The sequence below is a fragment of the Apteryx rowi genome, unplaced genomic scaffold, assembly GCF_003343035.1.
Source record: "Apteryx rowi isolate R43461 unplaced genomic scaffold, aptRow1 scaffold_500, whole genome shotgun sequence".
NCBI lineage: Eukaryota > Metazoa > Chordata > Aves > Apterygiformes > Apterygidae > Apteryx > Apteryx rowi.
The window spans coordinates 534,180-554,122 of record NW_020450762.1 but is presented as its reverse complement, the minus strand read 5'-3'; the positions used below and the strand labels follow the sequence as shown (position 1 = coordinate 554,122).

The following is a 19,943-nucleotide window of genomic DNA, read 5'->3' as shown; positions in this document are numbered from 1 at the left end:
TTTATGTAAGATTGTCTCTTTGAAGGTGTACCATCATTTTACAGATAAGACAGAGACAAGGACATACAGTGTGTCCTGTTGCCTATGTTTGAATCTGTAGGCCACAAGGTTTTTCAGCGCAGGCCCTGCCAGCATTATCAATGGGAAATTAAACCAACCAGCATTCCTTGGATGGAATTGTAAATTAAACAAATACTTCTGCAAGGCCGATGCATACACTTGAATGCCCAGAAAATTCTCTCATTTTTCTAATTTATGGGCACATCTAATATATAATGTTAAGCTTCAGAGCTACTGACCACTGAGCAATGACCTAGAGACATGCTAATAGCACAGAATGCTTTGCTGAACCTCAAATTCAATTCCTGTTTCACCAAAATTAAAGTCTGATTTCTATTTCCTTGTATATTCTTTGTCCATCTATTAAATTTATGGTGAAAATATAAGCATAGTTTTAAGCTTGCAAAATATAAATAAAACTACACCACTTACACAATTTCATTTTCAATGAATAAATCACTGTGCCATTCTGGAAGGAAAATGTGAATGCATCTTTTAGATCATTGCCCTGGTGCTTAACTGTTTCACAGGGAAACCACACAATTATTTTCAAGGGATAATTCCTGCTGAAATCACTGGGACCAGTTATGTAGAAGACTTAACCTTTTTTCTGTTAATGGCAGAATGGAATCCAAAAAAAGAGAAAAAGAAAGTTGCTCTCACATTAGAGTTATCTTTTTCTTCTTTTTTAAACTGAGAAACCATGCTGAAACATTATGCAAAATCCTGAATCAAGCTATCACCTTTGATTATTTGCTGGGATTAAAATGGATGCAATTTGCACTGTTGACTGTGTCACCTTTTTTGCTTTTTATTACTACTTGCCTAATTTGCATGCACACATGAAGATGCAAACTGCAATCATGTCTTTTTGTGCCAGGTCTTGTACAAACACAATGGAGATATCGCTCTCTGCAGAAGCTCCTGCAGCTTCTTTTATAGTAGATGGAAAGAAATACATTTGATTCAAGTCATCTTAAAATAGATACAGTGAATTACTCCCTCAAATTACCTATTTCTCTCCTCTGACTAAAAAGGGAGCCTGGATGATTAGCTGAGGTGGAGATATTCACAATATAGATATCAGCAGTTAGGTAAGATGATTCTTACCCTTAGTCACAGATTCCCAGGGCTGCTTCTGTGTCACAGTCATGGCTCAGCTTACAAATGATTTATTCCCTGCTCTCAGAATACAACCTAACACATCATTACAAGACAACAGTTTGGTGATAGTGTAGAAAACTTAGTAAAAAAAATTTTTAAAGAAAGCTTAAAATATAGAATATAGAAGTAATACAAGACACACTCCTCTGTGAACAACCACCATTATCTGCAGCTAGAAAGATTATATACATATTTTCTAACTATTAAGTATCTACTTCTTGTACAACTGTCTTCTGTAGATCTCAAGATATTTTACACAGATCAGCATCATCACCTCCGCTAAGCAGCTGTGTAAAATGAGGCAAAGAGGTGAGGCAAGGCTTGCCAGCAGTAGTGCCACAGAGCCAGTTCCTCCAGACCCCAAGTACACTACTTCATCCCTTTGGATGATACCACTGGAAGTCCCTATTGAGCTATCCACTGTACACATAACAAAGATGTGCTCATATTTATGCAAGGTGATGTTTTAAGGCTGTCCATAACTATGCAAAAAACCTTGAAGKTCTGTACTCCCAAGAAGCCATCGCTCTCTGTGGCACATCTGCAATGGTTAGCCAAGCAGAACAGTGCCATATGATCCCCCATCAAAAAGCATCTGTGTTTAAAGAAAGGCTTAGAAATGCTTGTAGTYTCCATGCAAAACAACACCTTTTTGAAATTTTAGTAATTTTCTTTAACAGTGGCTAGAATAACCCCAAGCTTCCTAATGTCATGGACATTAAAATTAATATCAGCATCAATTGTGTCAGAAAACCTCACAATGGGTAGAAGTGAGGGAAGCAAGAGCCAACAGTTCAGTTAGGAATTTAAAGCTCCTCTATCCTTCAGCTTTTATCTCAGATGGGCACCTCCTCAAGCCAGGAACAAACCCATTATTCACACCTTCTCTACTCTCTTAACACATCCCTAAATTCATCCAAAAACCTCAGCTCACCTCCCAGACCATCCAAGGGTCAATATTCAGCTCCTGATACAACACAGTACCGACATCCATGACTCTTTGTAGAGTTGGCAGAGATCAGAGCTGTTGTAACCCAGTCCAGATGTACCTCATTTGTCTGAATCACATCCCACCAGGAGGACCTGCACAACAGCTTGGACTCCTTTTACTTAGCAGCTGGAGCACTTTAACCAAAAATGGGAAATCTACTTTTTAGGCTCTAACCTGTCTTTTCAAAGGCATAAAGGCATTAAAAGTCAGTATCAAAAAATAGTACTTTTGATCAGTTTCTGAAAACAACACCATTTAAATAGAACAGTAGAGTATTCAAAAGGCATTTTTCAAATTATTTTGCACTGAGCATGGTTATAAATCTTCACACTACAGGTGTGCAGAGTCACATTAATGCTGAAGTATTAACAAGCTGCATTTGTGTACTAATCTCTGATTTATTGCAAAGGACAATGAAAAAGCTTTAAAGCATTTAAAAGTGCAAAGACAAGATTTTTCAGCAACAAGGGCTTTCAATGTATCGTAATTTTCCTATTTAAATGTTTCAGGAGATTTGTTTTAGTTTTGGGTCTATGCAAATATCCAAGTATCGGACAAGCCTACTAATGATTTAGAGCCAAAGAGTCTTTCAACTCAGATGCTCAGTGAGGCCTAGTCAAGATAAGTATGTTCCTGCCCATATGTCCTATCTAAGGAAATATGTGGATGTTATAGCTGCCAGCTAAATGAGATACTGTCCCAAATTCACACTGAATTCAAGAGATGCAGGACAGACTTTCCATTCTTTCAATTATTTCTCTAGAAAGACAAAATACCATTTATCTAAACTTACCACTAACTTTGCAACACCATCCTTGCAGGTACTTGCACCTCATGGGAATTTATAGCTTCCATGAGCTGCTCAGCCAAACCCATTCTGGTTTTGGCTTTGACAACAGACTTGAAGGAGCTTTGCTGGTGAAACAGGGTTGTTTCCTGCATAGGATTCCAGCTACATTTTTCCCCCCCATGATTTATATAAAATTGTCGTTTGCTAGTTTGTACCAGTTAATTGGTAAGATTTTCAAGATTTTTTGCAAGCTATCCATTTTTTAATGCAACTTATCCTTTTTGACATCCACTGAAGAAAAGATATTAGATCTTACTGCAGATTTTCAGCTGTGATGAGCTATTTAGTTTGCCCACTTGACATCTCAGTTTCAGAAGTCCCCTTCTACTGAAACGCTGGCATTTCAGGCTGGAAAAAAACAAAGACTGAAAAAATCCAAATTGCTATTGACTTCAGAAAATTTAGGTTCTGAAGACTTTGGGGAAACTTCTATTTAGTTTTACAAGGCCATACCTAAAAACTACAAAAAAATAAACACGGGGTTGAACCTGGCACATTTATCGATGCGTACTGAGTTGAGAACCTCCATTTTTACAACTGCGCTAAATAAGCTGAATTTGAAAGTGCCAAGACAACATTTTTCAGCCACAAGCTCTTTCAATGCATCATCATTTTCCTATTTAAATGTTTGAAGAGACTTATTTTAGTTTTGAGATATTATATTTAGCATGTTTTATATTTAGATTTTTAAATTGCTTGATCAAAAAGTTCAGAATGTTTTCTCTCTCAGTTTGACTTTTGAATAAAGCTGCACATTTCGAAGATGAATCCTTTATCTTAACCTTGCCTTTTGACATTTCCAATTAGCCTCATAGAAGGAATTACATAAAACTGCCTCTCTACACATACATAGATTCAGTGAAGATAAAAAGCAAGATATCCTATTAATTTCCTTGTATGAAAGGTCCTAATATAAATGAAATGCAGTCTCTTATCGCTGTATTGCTCTATAAACCAAGGTACATTTTTCACAGATGCCAAAATGTGAGCTGATGGAACGGCTCACCCACTTAGTATCAGTTGAAAGTTTTGTCTTTGCTTTCTTAAATACTTGATGTTTTGTTAAAACAAACAGAAACTATTMTTTTTGCAGTGTTTCATTGCCAATTCTGCAACATACTTTTACAATTTGGGAATTCACTTCTGAAAATAGGTCTGGCCTTGAGGAACTTAGGTGAGCGAGTATTCATTTGCTGTGTCACCTTACTGTGCAGCTGACACTCCACGTACCCCAAACATTATTTCAGCTGATAAAATTCCCCAGGTAAAGCACAGGACATCACAATGCCAAAAAGTCGAAAACAGTTAAAGACATTATTTCCTGCTCCCACATCTGTCTTCACTGATGCCAACAGACTCCTGACTTGGAGCAGGTAGACACTTTTTCACCAGTGCAGTGCAGGAGGAAACACGGTTATCTGGATGCCATTTACCCGTTGAGGTTGTGTAAATGACTGCTCAATGTTTAGGGCAGTGGTGGATGTTAAAGGACTTGCAAGATTATACCATAAACGAGACAAGCAAGGATCACTGTGTGGGGAAATCGGAGACATGCAAGCAAACCTGGAAGGGAAGGGAGCTCTCTGAAGGTCTAAGTCACACCAGCACCGCAGGCCTGAAAACCTCTACGGCCCATTTAACCACAAAACTGAAGGTTATTGTTGGCCTCGGGCAGCAGATATACCCTGTTGGGTCTCTGCATCTGTGCAAGTGGATTTCTTTTCTACTAGACCTTCAAGTGGCCACTGAAGATGAAATTTTAGGTCTAAAACTCACTGCCGAGGGGAAGAGACCTGTGACCTTTTTGGGTGCTTTCAGGCCCTTCCCAGTTCCGGCCTTCTCCCCTGACTGTGGTATAACAGTAGTGGGGTCCATCTGTGCTCAGTGTATCTCAGTTTTGGTTGGGATGCTGTTATGATATTTTTCAGTATCTGCTATGAAAATCTCCTGGTGACAAATAAGCCTTTTCAGCTTTAGTCCTTGATCTATTACAAAAGATCTGGACTGGAAGCGAAGTGAGATGTGCACACAAAAACAGCACATCAATCGAAGATATCTTTGATTTCTTCCTTTTTGTCTTTTTCTGTGTTTACCTTAACTTTCCTCTTTGCTTCTTAGAAGATCATGGGAGTTAATGCCAATTAGTGACAATTCTTAAAATTTTTGACTGTCTCTCGCAATCTCACAGGTAATGGGGGTTTTGAAAACAACTCGTCCTCAATACTCACAATACTCTCACAATAAGATCCCTTGTAGATATAATTCATATTTATTTATCAGGAAAGCTTTATTTTACATCTAAAAATGCATATTTCTTTTTCAGATTACTTTAATAGGCTTTGAAAACAAATCTACATATTTGCCAAGACATGAAACCCTCCCCCTGCTTTTCTCACGCTTCAAAAGCAGTAAGCCTATCTTCACTTAATGGAGGCAGAAATTACCTTTCAAAAAGTTATTGAAACTAATGACTGCAATTTCATACTGTTCCACAAGTCATGGTGTGTTTCTTCTTGCTCTAATGAGCAACAAACTGCAAATACTTGTTTTGACTGCATTAAGAAGCAGTTTACAAGAAAAGATTTTCTTTAAATATCAAAGTAAAATTCCTTCACTGGGAACTTCTTAGAGATTTCTGAACAGCAATAGTGAGCTTAGGTTCACTAATTATCTATTAAAGACAGGCATAAAACAACTAGTTAGTTAGGGAACATATCAGAAAGTTAACTGACCCTTCAGATTAGGATTTAGGTACCAGGCAGTTATAGAATCAAAATAACTTGTACTGATTCAAAATTTAATTTATAGAAAAGGCAATATAACTTGCAAGTATTCACTGTAGAGGAGCATAAGCTGGTGCAGCAAGATGCAGGCACACATTAAAGCAATATGTTCTTCCTTCTCTGATATTCTCTTCTGCATGACTTTTTGTACATCTCAATTTAAATCATGTTAATTTTTTCTCATCGCATAATGTCAGATATTCCATTTCATGGGAAAGCATCAAATTTTGTGTACAGGAAACATCTCTACATCACCAATCAAAACAGCTAATGTGTAATGGCAGTCACAGCTACTTTTTTTTTTTTACTTGTCTGGCACAAATATTGCATCTCATCCCCCTCTGCCTTACGTCAGATAGCTGAAAAAAACAGCAAAATTCCTTAAATCTCTTTGGTTTTCAGCGCTCTTAGGCAATAACCCAATTTAACTGACTAAAATTAGGTGCAACACTGTTACAATCTAATAAAGAACAGACTGGCAGGTAATAATTCTGCTTAATTACTTCCTGTTACTTGCAATTAGATTTTCGGAACAACCTTTCAAAAATATATGTCTATTTGAAAAGTTTTGGAAATTGGCAATATTACACTTTGAATAAAAAAAGGGGGGAAAAAAAAGAAATTTGGACACCAATCAAAAGTCCCAAGTCATTTCTTTAATTATATGTTATGCAAAATAGTCTTTCCTGAAAATTTACCAAAAAATTTTCCTTGACCTTTAAGCTAAACAGACAAGCTGCTATCCATAGTTGCAGTGCGAATGAGAATGAGACATAGCAGGTCTAAAAACAGAGCTTATAATGGAACCTGATGGCAAATTTGACTAATAAGGGATGATTCTCTCTCCAAAAAGTAATGACTCCAGCTGGTGTACATACTACTGCAACGCACTGAAGAGGAAGTTCAAAATTATACTTTCCCTGAGATTTGGCTTCACTGGCAGCTTCACCAATGCAATTCAATCTAAGATTTCTGCCTAGGTAATAATACTCCTCAGATTTACCCCAAAGATATAATCTTCCTTAAGTAATCTTCACCTATACCATTCTGTGAGTCTGAGATGCTAGGGGCCTCCTGATAATGCAAGACACCAGATGTTATACTGCGTCTTTACAGAAGATTTTGCTTTTGAGATTTACCTCCCCCCCCCAAATTTGTATATTTTTTTGGAATAAAAACTGTGGTAACAATTGGGTGGACTTTGTTTTAGGTGGTGTAAGAAATCAAAGACCAACAGATAGTCCTAATTATTTTGGACCAGTATTATTTGCCCCACAGTTCTGACCCAAGATCTTATGTGCTTATGGGCCAACTGTTAAATAAAAAGGCTTCATAGGTGTTCTTTAAAGATAAGCTCCTGTGGTCTTTCATCATGTCCGTAGTCTGAAAACCACTGAATAAGATCACTGCATATTCATAACTCCTATAAATGCTTATCCCTGAATTTATACGATAGCCTAAAAGCTTATGGAAGACATTTAGCRTCTCATAAAGCAACTCAGCCAAGGAGCTAATTATACAGATGTGCTATTGTGAGATGGTGCGTTCACGTTCCTGGCTCCTTTGGCTGTTTGTGCTTTAGTCAGGCAGATTCAGCTCACTGCATGCCCCAGCTGGACATCACCACACCATGATTTTAACAAGTCATGCTGCAGAGGAGCACCAGAAACAAGAGTCCCACAAATCCACTCAGAAAGGCATTTCTAGAGTTTGACTTTAAGATACATCTGTGTTAGCTCATCCCTGCGGAATCGATGCTGAGACTGATGAAGTATGTGCTGTTACGAGCTGCGCAAGAAGAGCAGAGAGCATAATTTGTTCTTTAAAGCCAGAAGCAGGCTTCATCAGTCATGATGTCTGTTCAAAGACAGGGCGCTAAGTTCCTCAGGGGCTAAAGAACCAGTACGAGAGAACCTAAGTACTCTGTGTAACCAACCGCTTTCTCTCCTTCCGTTGCACTGCTGAGGAGCTCAGCCAACCACCAGTCTCTTCTTGTCTTTAAGGAAACCCACCAAAGTAATAATGCTTAGGACTATTAATAAAAATTATCTGTGTATATAGATATAGATACACATATACATATACTTATGCAAGAATGTATATACACACCACATGGTTTATTTAAGTTCATATGGCCTGAGTCAACACAAGCTAATCTGCAGCTCCTGTGACCTAATGAAGCAAACCGCAGAGCCTACTGGTGGTCCCCACCACAACTTCCTCCTGCTTCAACTGGGGAATGGCTCGTAGCCCATTCTTCTCCCTATGCATGGAAAATGTAGTAGGCTGGCAGAGCTCCCTGCACAGCCTATCTGTCCTGCCCATGCACAGAGTCCTTGTCATTCAGATGTGGCTGGCAAATACCATGGGAATGCCTGATACAGGCTTTAGCTTCCCCTATGATGAATTCTCAAAAATTAAGCTTTTCTGCTTCTGCGGCTCAAAACACCTCGTGGGAAGCAAGCTGAACTTCACTAATGCCATCAGTTCCCATGCTTTTACTGTAAGTCCTGCAAAATTTAATAAAAATAAAAAGCCAAATGCGCTGGAAGAGAAACACTACCTCTTGTTTATTTTATGTATTTACATGTTTTATATATTTTACTATTGCATTTATGTGCAGATAGTAGTGTATAAATTTACATAACTATTTTCAAATAAAGAATTTCTTCATTCTGATAGATGATAACAACCTGATAAGGAAAAGATTGAAAACATTTCCTTTAAACCAAACTCATGAATCCTGCATATTTTGCATTCATCGTTTTGGTGAGGTGGGAGATAATTCACTATTTTATAACRCTCTGATTTTACAGTAATACTACTTTGGCAGCGGTGTCTTATTGAAACACATAGAGCAGTTTAATTACTCCCTGCCCCATCTATCCCCAGACTGAGAGAGATCAGCGGCACAAGAACAAAAAGAACATTACAGACTGGCTTAACGTTCAGCGCCATTAGATGATGCTTGCTCACAGGCCTATGAAATCAATTAGGAAGTACTTGCAAAGATAGCCAAGGAAAAAAACTGTTTAAAGCCTTAACAGCTTAAATACCCCCTGTCTTGATGTTAGCCCTATAAAGCTATTAGACTCCTGCCTGGATTGCATTAGCACTAGGCAAGTCAGCTGCTAATCCTGCAACCACTGTGCCGTCTTCACCTCTCTCCTGCTCACGTTTTCATGGGGAAGGCTGCGAGAAGGGGTGATGGGAGACAGGACCTCCAAACCAAAAAACTGCCTTGCTTTTCAGGCATGAGGAAATGTTAGGAAGAAGGCAACACTGACCTGGATAAAAAGTAAATAAAGAAAATAGCTGAGTCTGCTCCTTGAATAATAGAGTAATTTGTTGTTCCAGTGCAGAATAGGGTTGGAACTTTCTTTTTTCTTTTTTTCCTAGAAAGTAAAGTTCTAGGTATCTTCACACTGAGAGTGTTTCATTAGTCCTAGATGGTCTATGCCAGAAATTACCAGAAATTGAGGACATTTCCAGAGAACAATGGAACTCCAGCAGCTCAGGGGATTTGGGGTATGTCGAGGGTGATTTAAACTGGAATGGGATGAAAAATAGTTTTCTTAGCCCCTTGAGGATTGGATGAAAAATAATTTTCTTCGCTCCTTGAGGATTTTTCACATTAAAATGTTTCCTGAACCTGACTAGATCAAAGATACTTTGGCTTACTTTTTCTTCCCCCCAAACTGAATTTTTAGTCAAATTTTTAATTTGTGATTTTTTGCTCGGATGATTTTTTTTTTTGTATTTTCTATCTTTGTTAACTGAAAAAACTTCCAGATTGAAAAATCATTTTTATTCAAAGAAAGAGAAACTTGAATGCACCAAAACTGATGAATTGGAATATTTCAATCGTAAAAAGTAAAAATCAAGAAACGAAATACCCAAGCTCCTAGCTCATTAATATTGCACTCCCTTTTTTTCTTCCTCCAAAAAGGGAAGGGCAATTTAAATTCTACAAGGACTTACAGGGTCCATCCTGGTATTCCTCCTGCCATACACACACACTCCCACTTTTTCTCTCCCCACCTCCAGTCATGCCACATCCCTCAGGGACTTCCTTACCTGTCTGTCCCGCAATCGTCGCAAACAGTCTGTGGGGAATCCTGGATGGGATTTTCAGTCCAACTCTTATCTGGTAATACCTGAGCAGAAAGAATTAAGAATTACATGCTGTTACACAGATGACCACTTGATCCAACCTAAAAATCTGGGAGAAAATGTCCGGGGTATCCAGACTCAAACAACGGTGGTAGAGAGAAGAGACATGCAGGACTGTCACATATAGAGGCTTTTCTGCTGGAAAAATACCTGGTAATTTTAAATAAAGTAGAATTAAGATGATTTCAGTAAAGCTCCTCCTATTTTACATCAGGCTGAGTGGACACGGAGGCCTGACGTGTCTAATTAGGAAAGACTATGAAAAGCTCTTGGCTTCTTGTAGGGAAAAAAAAAGAGAGAGAGAGAGAGAGAGAGAGAGAAACATCTATAGTAAAAGGCAGTGAGGTCAGAAAATTCAATACAAAATAAAGGGGAAGCTCCTATGCAAAGAAACCAAACATGTTAACCTCACATCCAGGAAAATTCAGCTTATATGTAGCGATTGCCATTCTTCTATTCCATACTGAGAACATCATATTGCAAAAATGTACTTACTAGCATAAATCACGTCTAGGCCAGTTATACGGAGGAAGATAGAGAAAGAAAACATCAACAGTTTCATCAGCTCAAGTTACACGTGCTGCGGGTTTTTCCAGAAAGTTTGAAAGTATGAGCTCAGTCTAAAAAGAGAAACAAGCATGTCCCAGTCCTCCCTCACCACCAATTTCATGAATGAAAGAATAAAATCCTTACTAAGGACAAAATAGTGGATAAGCCCGGAGCGCTCCCAGCCASTGCCAGGTCCGGAGGGCACTGTCAGGCTCTAATGGCCCTATGGGAGCTCCGACTTAATGCTATTGCTCCTGTTTTTTTCCAGAGCTAGTACAAGAAAGAATTATTCTTAAAGAGCCTTTACATTTTCCTTACAATTCTATGCAGTACTAACTGACAAAAATGCCCTGCTTGGGCTATCTCCGCAGTCTAAATATTTTGAAATTACAACAACGTAATATGAAGCGCAAAGGAGGATTACCACGGCAGTGTAATAGGAGACTACTCGGAATGTAGACATTAATAACATTTTACTCCGTATCGCCTTCAGCTAGACTTATTACTAAAGTTTGATTATTGCACCAAGCTGATGTGCTTAGATGTGCAATTTTTACTGGGAGAATAAAATCCTATATCTGTCTGACTGCTTCTTTTATATTTTTTTGCTGCTTCAAGATACAAATACAGAGTATGCTGGAAACAAGGAAGAAGTATTCAGTTGGAGGCAGGAATGCACATTTCTATCCTGGCATTTGTGTCATCTGCTTTGGGCACTGTGCCCTCAATCTAAACTCCACCGTGCAGCCTTTCCTGAAATCATCCTGTTACTCCTGGTCCGCTTTTAGCTTTGCCAATTCGAAAGGTATTTCATCATTTTAAACTAGCATCCTGCACTACATTTTAGCATTTGCCCTTTTCAAATTGTGATGAAAGACCGAGGAATGCTCTGGTTAACATAGAGGGCAAATACATTCACCATTAGTTAATCTCCTGACTGTTTATTTGCTTACACTTGTGGAGTCAGTTATGGTGAGATRTGGTTGCCTAAGGACTGGTGCCCTGTGCCATTTGAGATGCCTTAAGGCATCTTACCTGGCTACCCACTGCCCCTCCATGAAGATGCAGGTGCCCTGTGCTGTCTGCCTTCCCTGGTCAGATGTCTCAGATGCTCTGGAGCATCTCAAAGAGTATGAAATTTCTTCAAGARGAAATTGAGTTCTGGTGAACTGGGTAATGCTCTAGATTAAGTCACCTAAAGACGGGGTGTCTACATGTAGCTGTCTAAGATCCCACTGTAGTTTCAAAACTCTCAACAGACCTTAGAGAGATCACAGAAGAAGAGGCTGAGCAGCCCTCTAGACTTCCCTTGCTGTCCAGACTAGAGCTGCCACTGTAACAGGATCTCAGATACCCRTATCACACGCAAACACCTCAATATGATGACTTCATCTGAAGCTGGATCCTGCCCTTTCCAATTGCTTTGTCAAGCTGGTGAGGTGCAATAACACAAAGCAACCACCTCTTCATCTTAAATTAACCTTTCCCTGTTTGTGCTCTTAATTTTGGCAAATTCATTTGAATGTCAGAGGTATTTTGGATGTTGTAAATTGGCATCTTCTGTGTGCCCACGATGTTTAAGTGCTCTACACAAAAGCTGTATGGAACAGCTGTAGAAACTTAAGAAACTCTGAGGTTGTGAAGATGTTTTCATTTCACACTTTCTTCTTTAAAGGACAAGTATGAAAGAGCAATGCAAACATGCTATTAGTTAAGGCACTTACCTGAGATTGGGAAACCCAGATCCAAAACCCTGCTCTACCAATCTGTCATATCAGAGATAAATGACAAAATAGAAGTTCTGGAGCTGAAAGTGCTTGCTTCATCTCTCCCCTATTTGAGGAAATTTTCCTATAGAAAGTTCTATCCCAAATAGTGTTTTCCTTAGACTCAATAATGCAGCAATTTCGGTATTAAATTGGTTCCTTAGTATATGGTTTTAAATGGGACAACCCAATCCTGATTATAATTACTGAGCAATAAGAAAAAAGTCGATATTATCCAAGGACAGTATGTTTCTAAAAAGCTTAGAATAGAATTGAAAATGTGCTTGCAAGTGACAAACTTACAAAACCTGGAGATGATTTTATTTCTTGAGAGATTTTCATAAATTAGAGGGGGGGGTTGTTTGTTTTGTTTTGTTTTAATGAGAAGCTTCTATTATTTTTGGAGAGAACTAGTATCTGGTAGAACTGATGGAGAAACCAAAGAGTTTGTGGTCACCTCAAGGGATTTTTAAAAAGGGGTTTATAAAAGTTCAGGAAAAAATAAGTCAAATTCTCATGAGTGTCACATATTCCTTAGAATTGAGGCAAGTTTTCAAATATATTCTTAAACTCAAGACCCGAGAAACACTCTGTGTCCATACATTTACCCTTCTCACATTAAAAAGTTATGAGAAAGTTAATAAATAAAAGGAGGAAAAGAAAGGCCCACTTCTGTCATAGCAAGATTGTCTTATCTTGCTTGTGGGAAAAGGTGAGTGATGAAGCCGATGATCCTTTCAGACCCTTGTTGAGGTTAAAGGTCAGCAATGTAATGAAATTCCCGAAAGTGGTGATGTCTGCAATATTGAGGGATGCTGCTATAAATGTCCCACATGTTTTATAAATGACTACACATGTTTTCACACTTAACAAGAAACAATGACACAAATCAGTTACTAATAGGCAATTTATTGTAGGTTGTTTATATTTAATCACAAGTACACCTTTCCATATTTGTCACCACCAGGATAAGATGAATTAACATTRGAAGTAGCTGGAGGATAAAACTGTTTTTTTCCTTAGACCCAGAATGATTATCAATCCATAGAACAATACTCAAAGCAGTTGATCTCACAGTTATCACTCAGAGTACATCTCTATACTGCCTGGACAACAAGCTTTGCCTCTTGTTAGTGATGGATTAATCAAGTGTAGTCTTCTACACCTCCCAAAAGCATAAATGGATAGCAAGAGCCAGGAGGAGGACAACAATGACACTGCAAGGTCAACAAAATTAAGAAGGGTTGATAAATAACTGCATTTTAAAACGGGAGTGAGCAGTCAGCCCCAGATGACATTGGTTCAAGATACCTCCATTGCACAACTCTATCAACAGCAACTGTTTGGTTTGCTTGAGTTTAGACAGTGACAGAGTAGGAGCAGCAGCTCCCTCTTTGCTAGCAAAGTGACAGTGTAATTTTTCTGACTTTCCATGACCACTCAGCCTAATCTCTTATCACAGAAAGGTGAATTCTGTATCTTTTCCCGTGCCTGATACCAAAAGATCTGGCCTCAATAACGTAACAGCAAACAGAAGTAATCTTGATATAGACCATCCATCCTGGAATTAGATGTATTCTTCCACAAGAAAGGCTTTAGAGAGTGGTCCTACATCCAGAAGATACAGGAAAGTTCTGAATGACCCTGTGCTTCAAGATCTGTGCAACTGTACATTTCTGTTCATTGCAGTGCTTCACACCACAAGGTAGTGGCACTGTTGGGTAATTAGATTAACTCCAGAGAAGGAACATGATTTAGAATATTTCAGATTGAGGTTTCTCAGCACCCCAGTGATATTCATGGAAAATAGCAGATAGGGGGGTGAAAGTGTTAGGGGCTCAAAACCAAAAAGTTAAATTAAAAATGAATTTGAAACAAAAACATTCAAAATTTATTAGTGGTGTTGCTTTTTAAACCAAATAGTTTCCCTGAAATGTTTTGAGACAAATAATTTTTCAATGAACAGTTTCAGGTTAAACATTAAAAACACCTCCGAGGGAGATTATGAATATCACAAACAGGCTGAGAGCAGAGGACAGCTTCACTTTGGCTAGAAAGACATAAAGACATTCTCATCTGAGTTTCGCCAGACCTCTTGTTGTCCAGTTAAAGTAGACAGCCTCCAAACAGGAAACTGAATGAATTCCATTACTTGTATTTCTATTGTCTAAGCTACATATTGATATTTAAATYATAATACAGGCAAATATTGCCCTTTTCTTCCTAGTGCTTCTTCTGTGGTTTTGCAGGCATGGAGGAAATGTCAAATGGTGATTTTACACCTAATCAAAAAATAAAAATGAAGATACCTGTTCCCACACTGTGAAGCTGGAATGTTACCCTATAACAGTTTCTGCATTACTYGAGAGGATTTTCCTGGTGAAAATACAGGCCATTGCAAGACGCAGTGTACATTTTCTTCAACAGCAAACCTAGATTAATATCTGTGCTTCCTCACACCACTACTCCACACTGTTCTCAGTTGTGCCAGTACAAGTATTAGTGAGACCAAGGTGTAAAACAGATTCAGGTTAATAATCATGAGAGCAAATAATAAATAATCCTTTCATCTCTGCGTATGACCTCTGCATATTCACCTCTGCATATGAYCACGCTGTTACATGACTGAATGAACGCTGTGCTGAATCCTTGCTAACTGGTTGTTAGATGGAAAAAAGGCTTTCACGTTAGCATGCGTTAAGAGCAGCTACACTATTACAGCAAGGTATTCTSTCTGACCTGGAAAGGGGGTAAATAATGCTGAGAAGCAAGAGGTACGGTTGACTATGTAATGTTTCTGAATCTTCCTCAGGATGAAGCCAAACATCTCCTGTTGGCTCTAAGTGTCCTCATCCAGAAGGACACTTTATAGGTCGTTCCTCTACACAAGAGCCTCTTTCAATCTACATTATCAAGGAGAAGGGGTTCAGTTGGGAGGTCAGAGCTCTCCTAGAAGCCTGCTGGAAGGTGTCTCTGTCTGCCTGACTCGACTGTGTCACCTGAGTGGACTATTTGATATGCAGACACTGGGGCAGCTGAGCTTCAAGGGTAGGCTGTGTTCTGGGGGGACTTAATTGCATAGACACGGCCTCTGCCACTTTCTATAAAAGCAGACACTACGTCACAGTCAGGAGTCTCTGCGTTCACAGTGAGGGCTGCAAATGACGTACACAGCAGGCAGACAAGGGCTTGCTCTGCCCAGGCTGGGAGCCACCAAGAGCACTGAATAAGATTAGCATTGACATGATGCCAAGATACTAACCCTCACTGAGAGGCAAGATATAAGGCGTTCTCAGCCCTGACCTAACTGTGAAGACAGTCATCTTCTAAGGCAATCAAAGGTGTAAGGACTAGGTGCTGTCTGCATCTCAGGCTTGGGAAGAAATCCTACAGAGGCAGGGCTGCAGCTCCACTGGGGTGAGCGTACATGTCCAGAATGATACTAGGAGTGAACAGAAGACCGATAAAGAATCAAAACAGGCTCTGGAGATCAAAGAAATCTACACCTAGAAAGTGGAAAATCATGCTGAGGTAAACTTTGCAAAAGTCATCAAAATGGTGACCACCAGGAGGTCCCCCACTGCATATGTGCAAAGAGAGGAAAGGGTTGCTACGACTAAATATGAATGGGATATTACCCCAGAAAATGAGAACTAATTTGCCCCCTCCACCTTTGTTTTTTTAATGAAGAGCACAGATAGGAAGGCTAATGGGAAGGTGTGTAAAGCTCAGAAAAAGATCACAGTCAAGGCGCCAAAAACAGTCAGTCATTTTTCAGAGAGGATGAAATGAATTCCACTATGGGTTCCTGAGCATGGCCCCAGAATATGCAAGGCTTTAGAGCAGATTCTGAAGGAAAGAAAAATTAAGAAGTAAATGAGAAATTGCAATAAAATTCTTGTTTTACTACAATTAGGCTAAGTATGTCCTGCTAGAGTCGAGCTAGGTGGGAGCTTTCTTTGAGTAAACAGCTGGGTTTTTTTAGACAAGAGCAATTCATGAAAGCTCATTTAGACTTCAGTAAAGTAGGAACACCATGGGAAATCGTCAGCTAATCTGGAGCAGGCACTTTGAAGGGAAGATCAGGAAACAGCAAGCTGATTTTAAGAAAAGAACTAAAGGAATTTGGCACATTTAACTCAGTGAAACGCAGAGCAATCAGATCCCCTCTGTCTATAAATACACTGGGAGGAAAAACATCAGGAAGGAAGAAGGAGAGTGAGGTTCAAGCAAGTACAACATTGGCACAAGAACAGCCACATATAAACTGTCCATGAATAAATGTAATTTAGAAATAAGAAGCTGTATCTGGCAAAGGAGCAAGACTGTGAAACAGTCTCCTAATAGAAGCTGGGATGAAAAATCCAATTTGTTTTTAGGGGAAACTCAGTAAATTTTTGAATTATTTATAGGACAGGGATCCTTCTTAGTAGTGGGACGAATGCTATTTATCTAGACAATCCATACCAGTCCTAGTCCTGTCTCTCCTGTGATACAGCCTGCATGGATCACACAAGTAACAGTGAATTTTCCATGTGCATCTTTACTGGCCATTTGTGAATTGCTTACCCTTTAAAACATCAGATAAGAAAAGATAATTTGAATGTTAACTTTGTTTTTTCCAAGCCCTGACACCCATTAATCCCTGACAACCTGTCAGAACTCGCCTAGAGGGCCACCTTCAGAGCCCAACTCCATTAACCAATGTGCTGGGTCGCAAAATCACAGAATGGCTGAGGTTGGAAGGGACCTCTGGAGATCGTCTAGTCCAACCCTCCCTGCTCAAGCAGGGTCACTTAGAGCATGTTGCCCAGGATCACATCCAGGCGGGTTTTGAATATCTCCAAGGATGGAGACTTCATAGCCTCTCTGGGCAACCTGAGTGATGCAGGCTTGCCTTGTTTCCCCCTTTAAAAGATAAAGCTACTGGCATGTTTCAGTCTCCCAGTGCCGTGGTGGTCAGACTTCTGCTCAGGAGCACCAAGATCACACTCAGATGCTATCTGCCCGCTTTATGCTCAGGCAAAGTGCAGAGGCTTTGGTGTTGCCTTTGTTGATTATTATTGCATTCAAATGTACAGAGGAAATATTCAATTTTAGAATAAAAAGTTTTGGCTTCAAATAGCTCATGGTGTTATTTCTGGTGCATATACCACACCACATGGCAGTCCCTAATCCCAAAGGATTTACAGCAGAAACAGTGGGAAAAGATACAGCAAGGGAGAGCACTGGCACCAGCCGTTACTGATGCTTTGGACTCCATCCTCACCTGGCTTCCCCCTTTCTATGATCATTGCTCCAGCAGGGAAATTAAGAAATATTCATGCATTAACACTGCCATAGTAGCCAAACAATTTCAAAACCACATGCTTTCAGCCTGCTTTGAATTATACAACTCCAAGGCTTAACATTTCACCTTGAGTTAGGCCACATTTTCATGAACAACCCTTAAACTAACACATACTGCAAAGAAGCCCACTGTATGTTGAGTCCTATAGTTCAACCTGGCGTTTCTGTTGCTCTTTATACCATGGATGGAGTTGGCTCTTTGTACCGTGGATGGAGTCAGAGGGAATAATGATGATCATCTAGGCTAATTCCCAGAATAGCAATGCAGCTACCATTGCAACCAGTAATCAGCCAAACAAGCTATTTCTTATACAGATACTGAGTGCCGAAACTTAAAAAAAGGCCTACCTTCCAATTAGCTTTATGTTGAAAAAGTGAAAAGTAAAAAGCAATAYCTTTTTTGTCTGGAAGGTACAGAAAGGAAGAGCGGGTAAAGGAAGCAACATAGAACACTGGTTTCTCTTTTTTTTTGACAGTGTACAAAGAGAGAAGTGCATGGAACAAGGTGATACAAATTTGACACCTAAGACTGAAGGCAGAWAGACAAATTAGACTACATTACATGTCACACAGATGATATGTATGTATATAGTATGTATATGGTATGAGGAGGCATGGTATGTAATACATATGCACATGAGGAAGCCCACAGCCCCACAATAGCTTGGCCACAAAATGCTTCRAACGAACCGTTTTCTTCTTGCTCTACAATAACCAGAGTGAGTCATTCACAAACATCTCCACAGGGTCTGACAGCAAGTTTTTCCATTCCTGTTCACACTCTAAACTGTAATAGCAAAGTACTCATAGCGGCTGTAGATTTTGCTGATTTAGAAAATACATACCAAGGTAGACAAATGCATATAAGTATATTGCTCAGTGAAGACTGAAAAAACTGAAATAGTCCAATTGTAGTCTATGATACACAAGGCTTCCCTTTATAAAAATATTTTCCTTGGTGAAGGAGAATATTTCATGTTGCAACCAAAGAGTTTGCCACTATGCCGCAAAGAATCAGTTGCAAACAGGGACAGTTTGATCTCAACTCTATTATTACAAGAACTGGAAATAAGCTGATTCAGAAAAGAATACAAAGTGGATTAGCATAAAGCTCCTCTTAATTATTTTAAATGCAATATTATTTAAAAAAGAGAAAATAATTCCTATTCCATTATATTCTGAAGTGTTCCAAATATAAAAATACAGAAATCTCAAATGTAAGCTTTGAAAGTAAATGCAAAACATTCTATTTGTGTGATGTTTCCTGAGAAGCTACACACATCTATGGACACTTTGATCAAGATATTTTTTCAATGAAATACTATTCCAAGAAGCCTTTCTGACTCAGCTCTGCCATCGGCTCCTAGAAGGGTGTGAAAGAGTGTGGAAAAGAGGTGAGAGCATGTGGCACAGGAGCTACCAGTAGGAAGTTGTTCCCAGCAGCCATCASTGTTCCCACCATCAGCATTTTCTTCCCACCTGTCTGGCAGCAGGAGGAACCACCCTGACAGCCCAGGGCTCTGGGTTTTCCATGGCAATCTGGCCCTATTCTCACCTCCAACCTTCSTCTCCCTTTGGAAGCATAAAACTGGCATTGGAGGTGGTGAAAGGAAGGTTTGCCGCAGCCCTCGTTGCTCTGTCTTTCACAGACATTTAGCAAGGTTTTGGTTCAGTCTGCCGGCTTCCTCCACTATCCCCCCACGGCTGCTCTGCCAGAGAGCTGCAGCAGGTTAGCCAAACATGACGACCGGTGCTCAAATCTGCACTCCATAATCATTCACCACATCCCGTTTCTAAGGCTCTCGCTCCAGATTTGTCCTCAGGCTCTTTAACTTTTGATGAAGGTGGATCTAAAATTAAAAGGAAAAGAGCAGGACAATCCATATCCTCACTGTAGTACAGGAACTAATGTAGCCCTTGTCTTTAGCTAAAAAGTGTAATGAGGCTACTGAAAGCAAACTGCCGCCTACAAGAAGACTTTAGCCTGCAGACAGGAGGAGGTATGACAAAAGGGAGCTGTGCATGCAGTAAGAGGAAATCACTAAATTCTAAATGCTTGGCAGCCATCAATTTTGTGTTTTAATTCTACCAATAAATCCTGTCCAGTTGTGCAAATTTTGGAGGTACTCGGGGAGATTCATTCTCAGCCAAGCGAACAGGAGGTAAGGGCTCTCAGCGTCTTGCTGAGGGTGTTCAGCATATTCCAGGATGAAATGCAGTTAGATATGTTTTGAGTCCAGAGCTTAGGGCTGGAAAGT

At 39.5% G+C, this 19,943-nt stretch overlaps 1 protein-coding gene across 1 annotated transcript in view; it reads right to left on the bottom strand.

The window, feature by feature from the left end:
- FAM135B (family with sequence similarity 135 member B) overlaps window positions 1–19,943 on the bottom strand; it is a 138,392-nt gene that overhangs the window by 99,659 nt on the left and 18,790 nt on the right. The window contains exon 2 of the mRNA XM_026079884.1: window positions 9,926–10,005. Coding sequence (XP_025935669.1) covers window positions 9,926–10,005 — 80 coding nt within the window. The remainder of the gene's footprint in view (window positions 1–9,925; window positions 10,006–19,943) is intronic.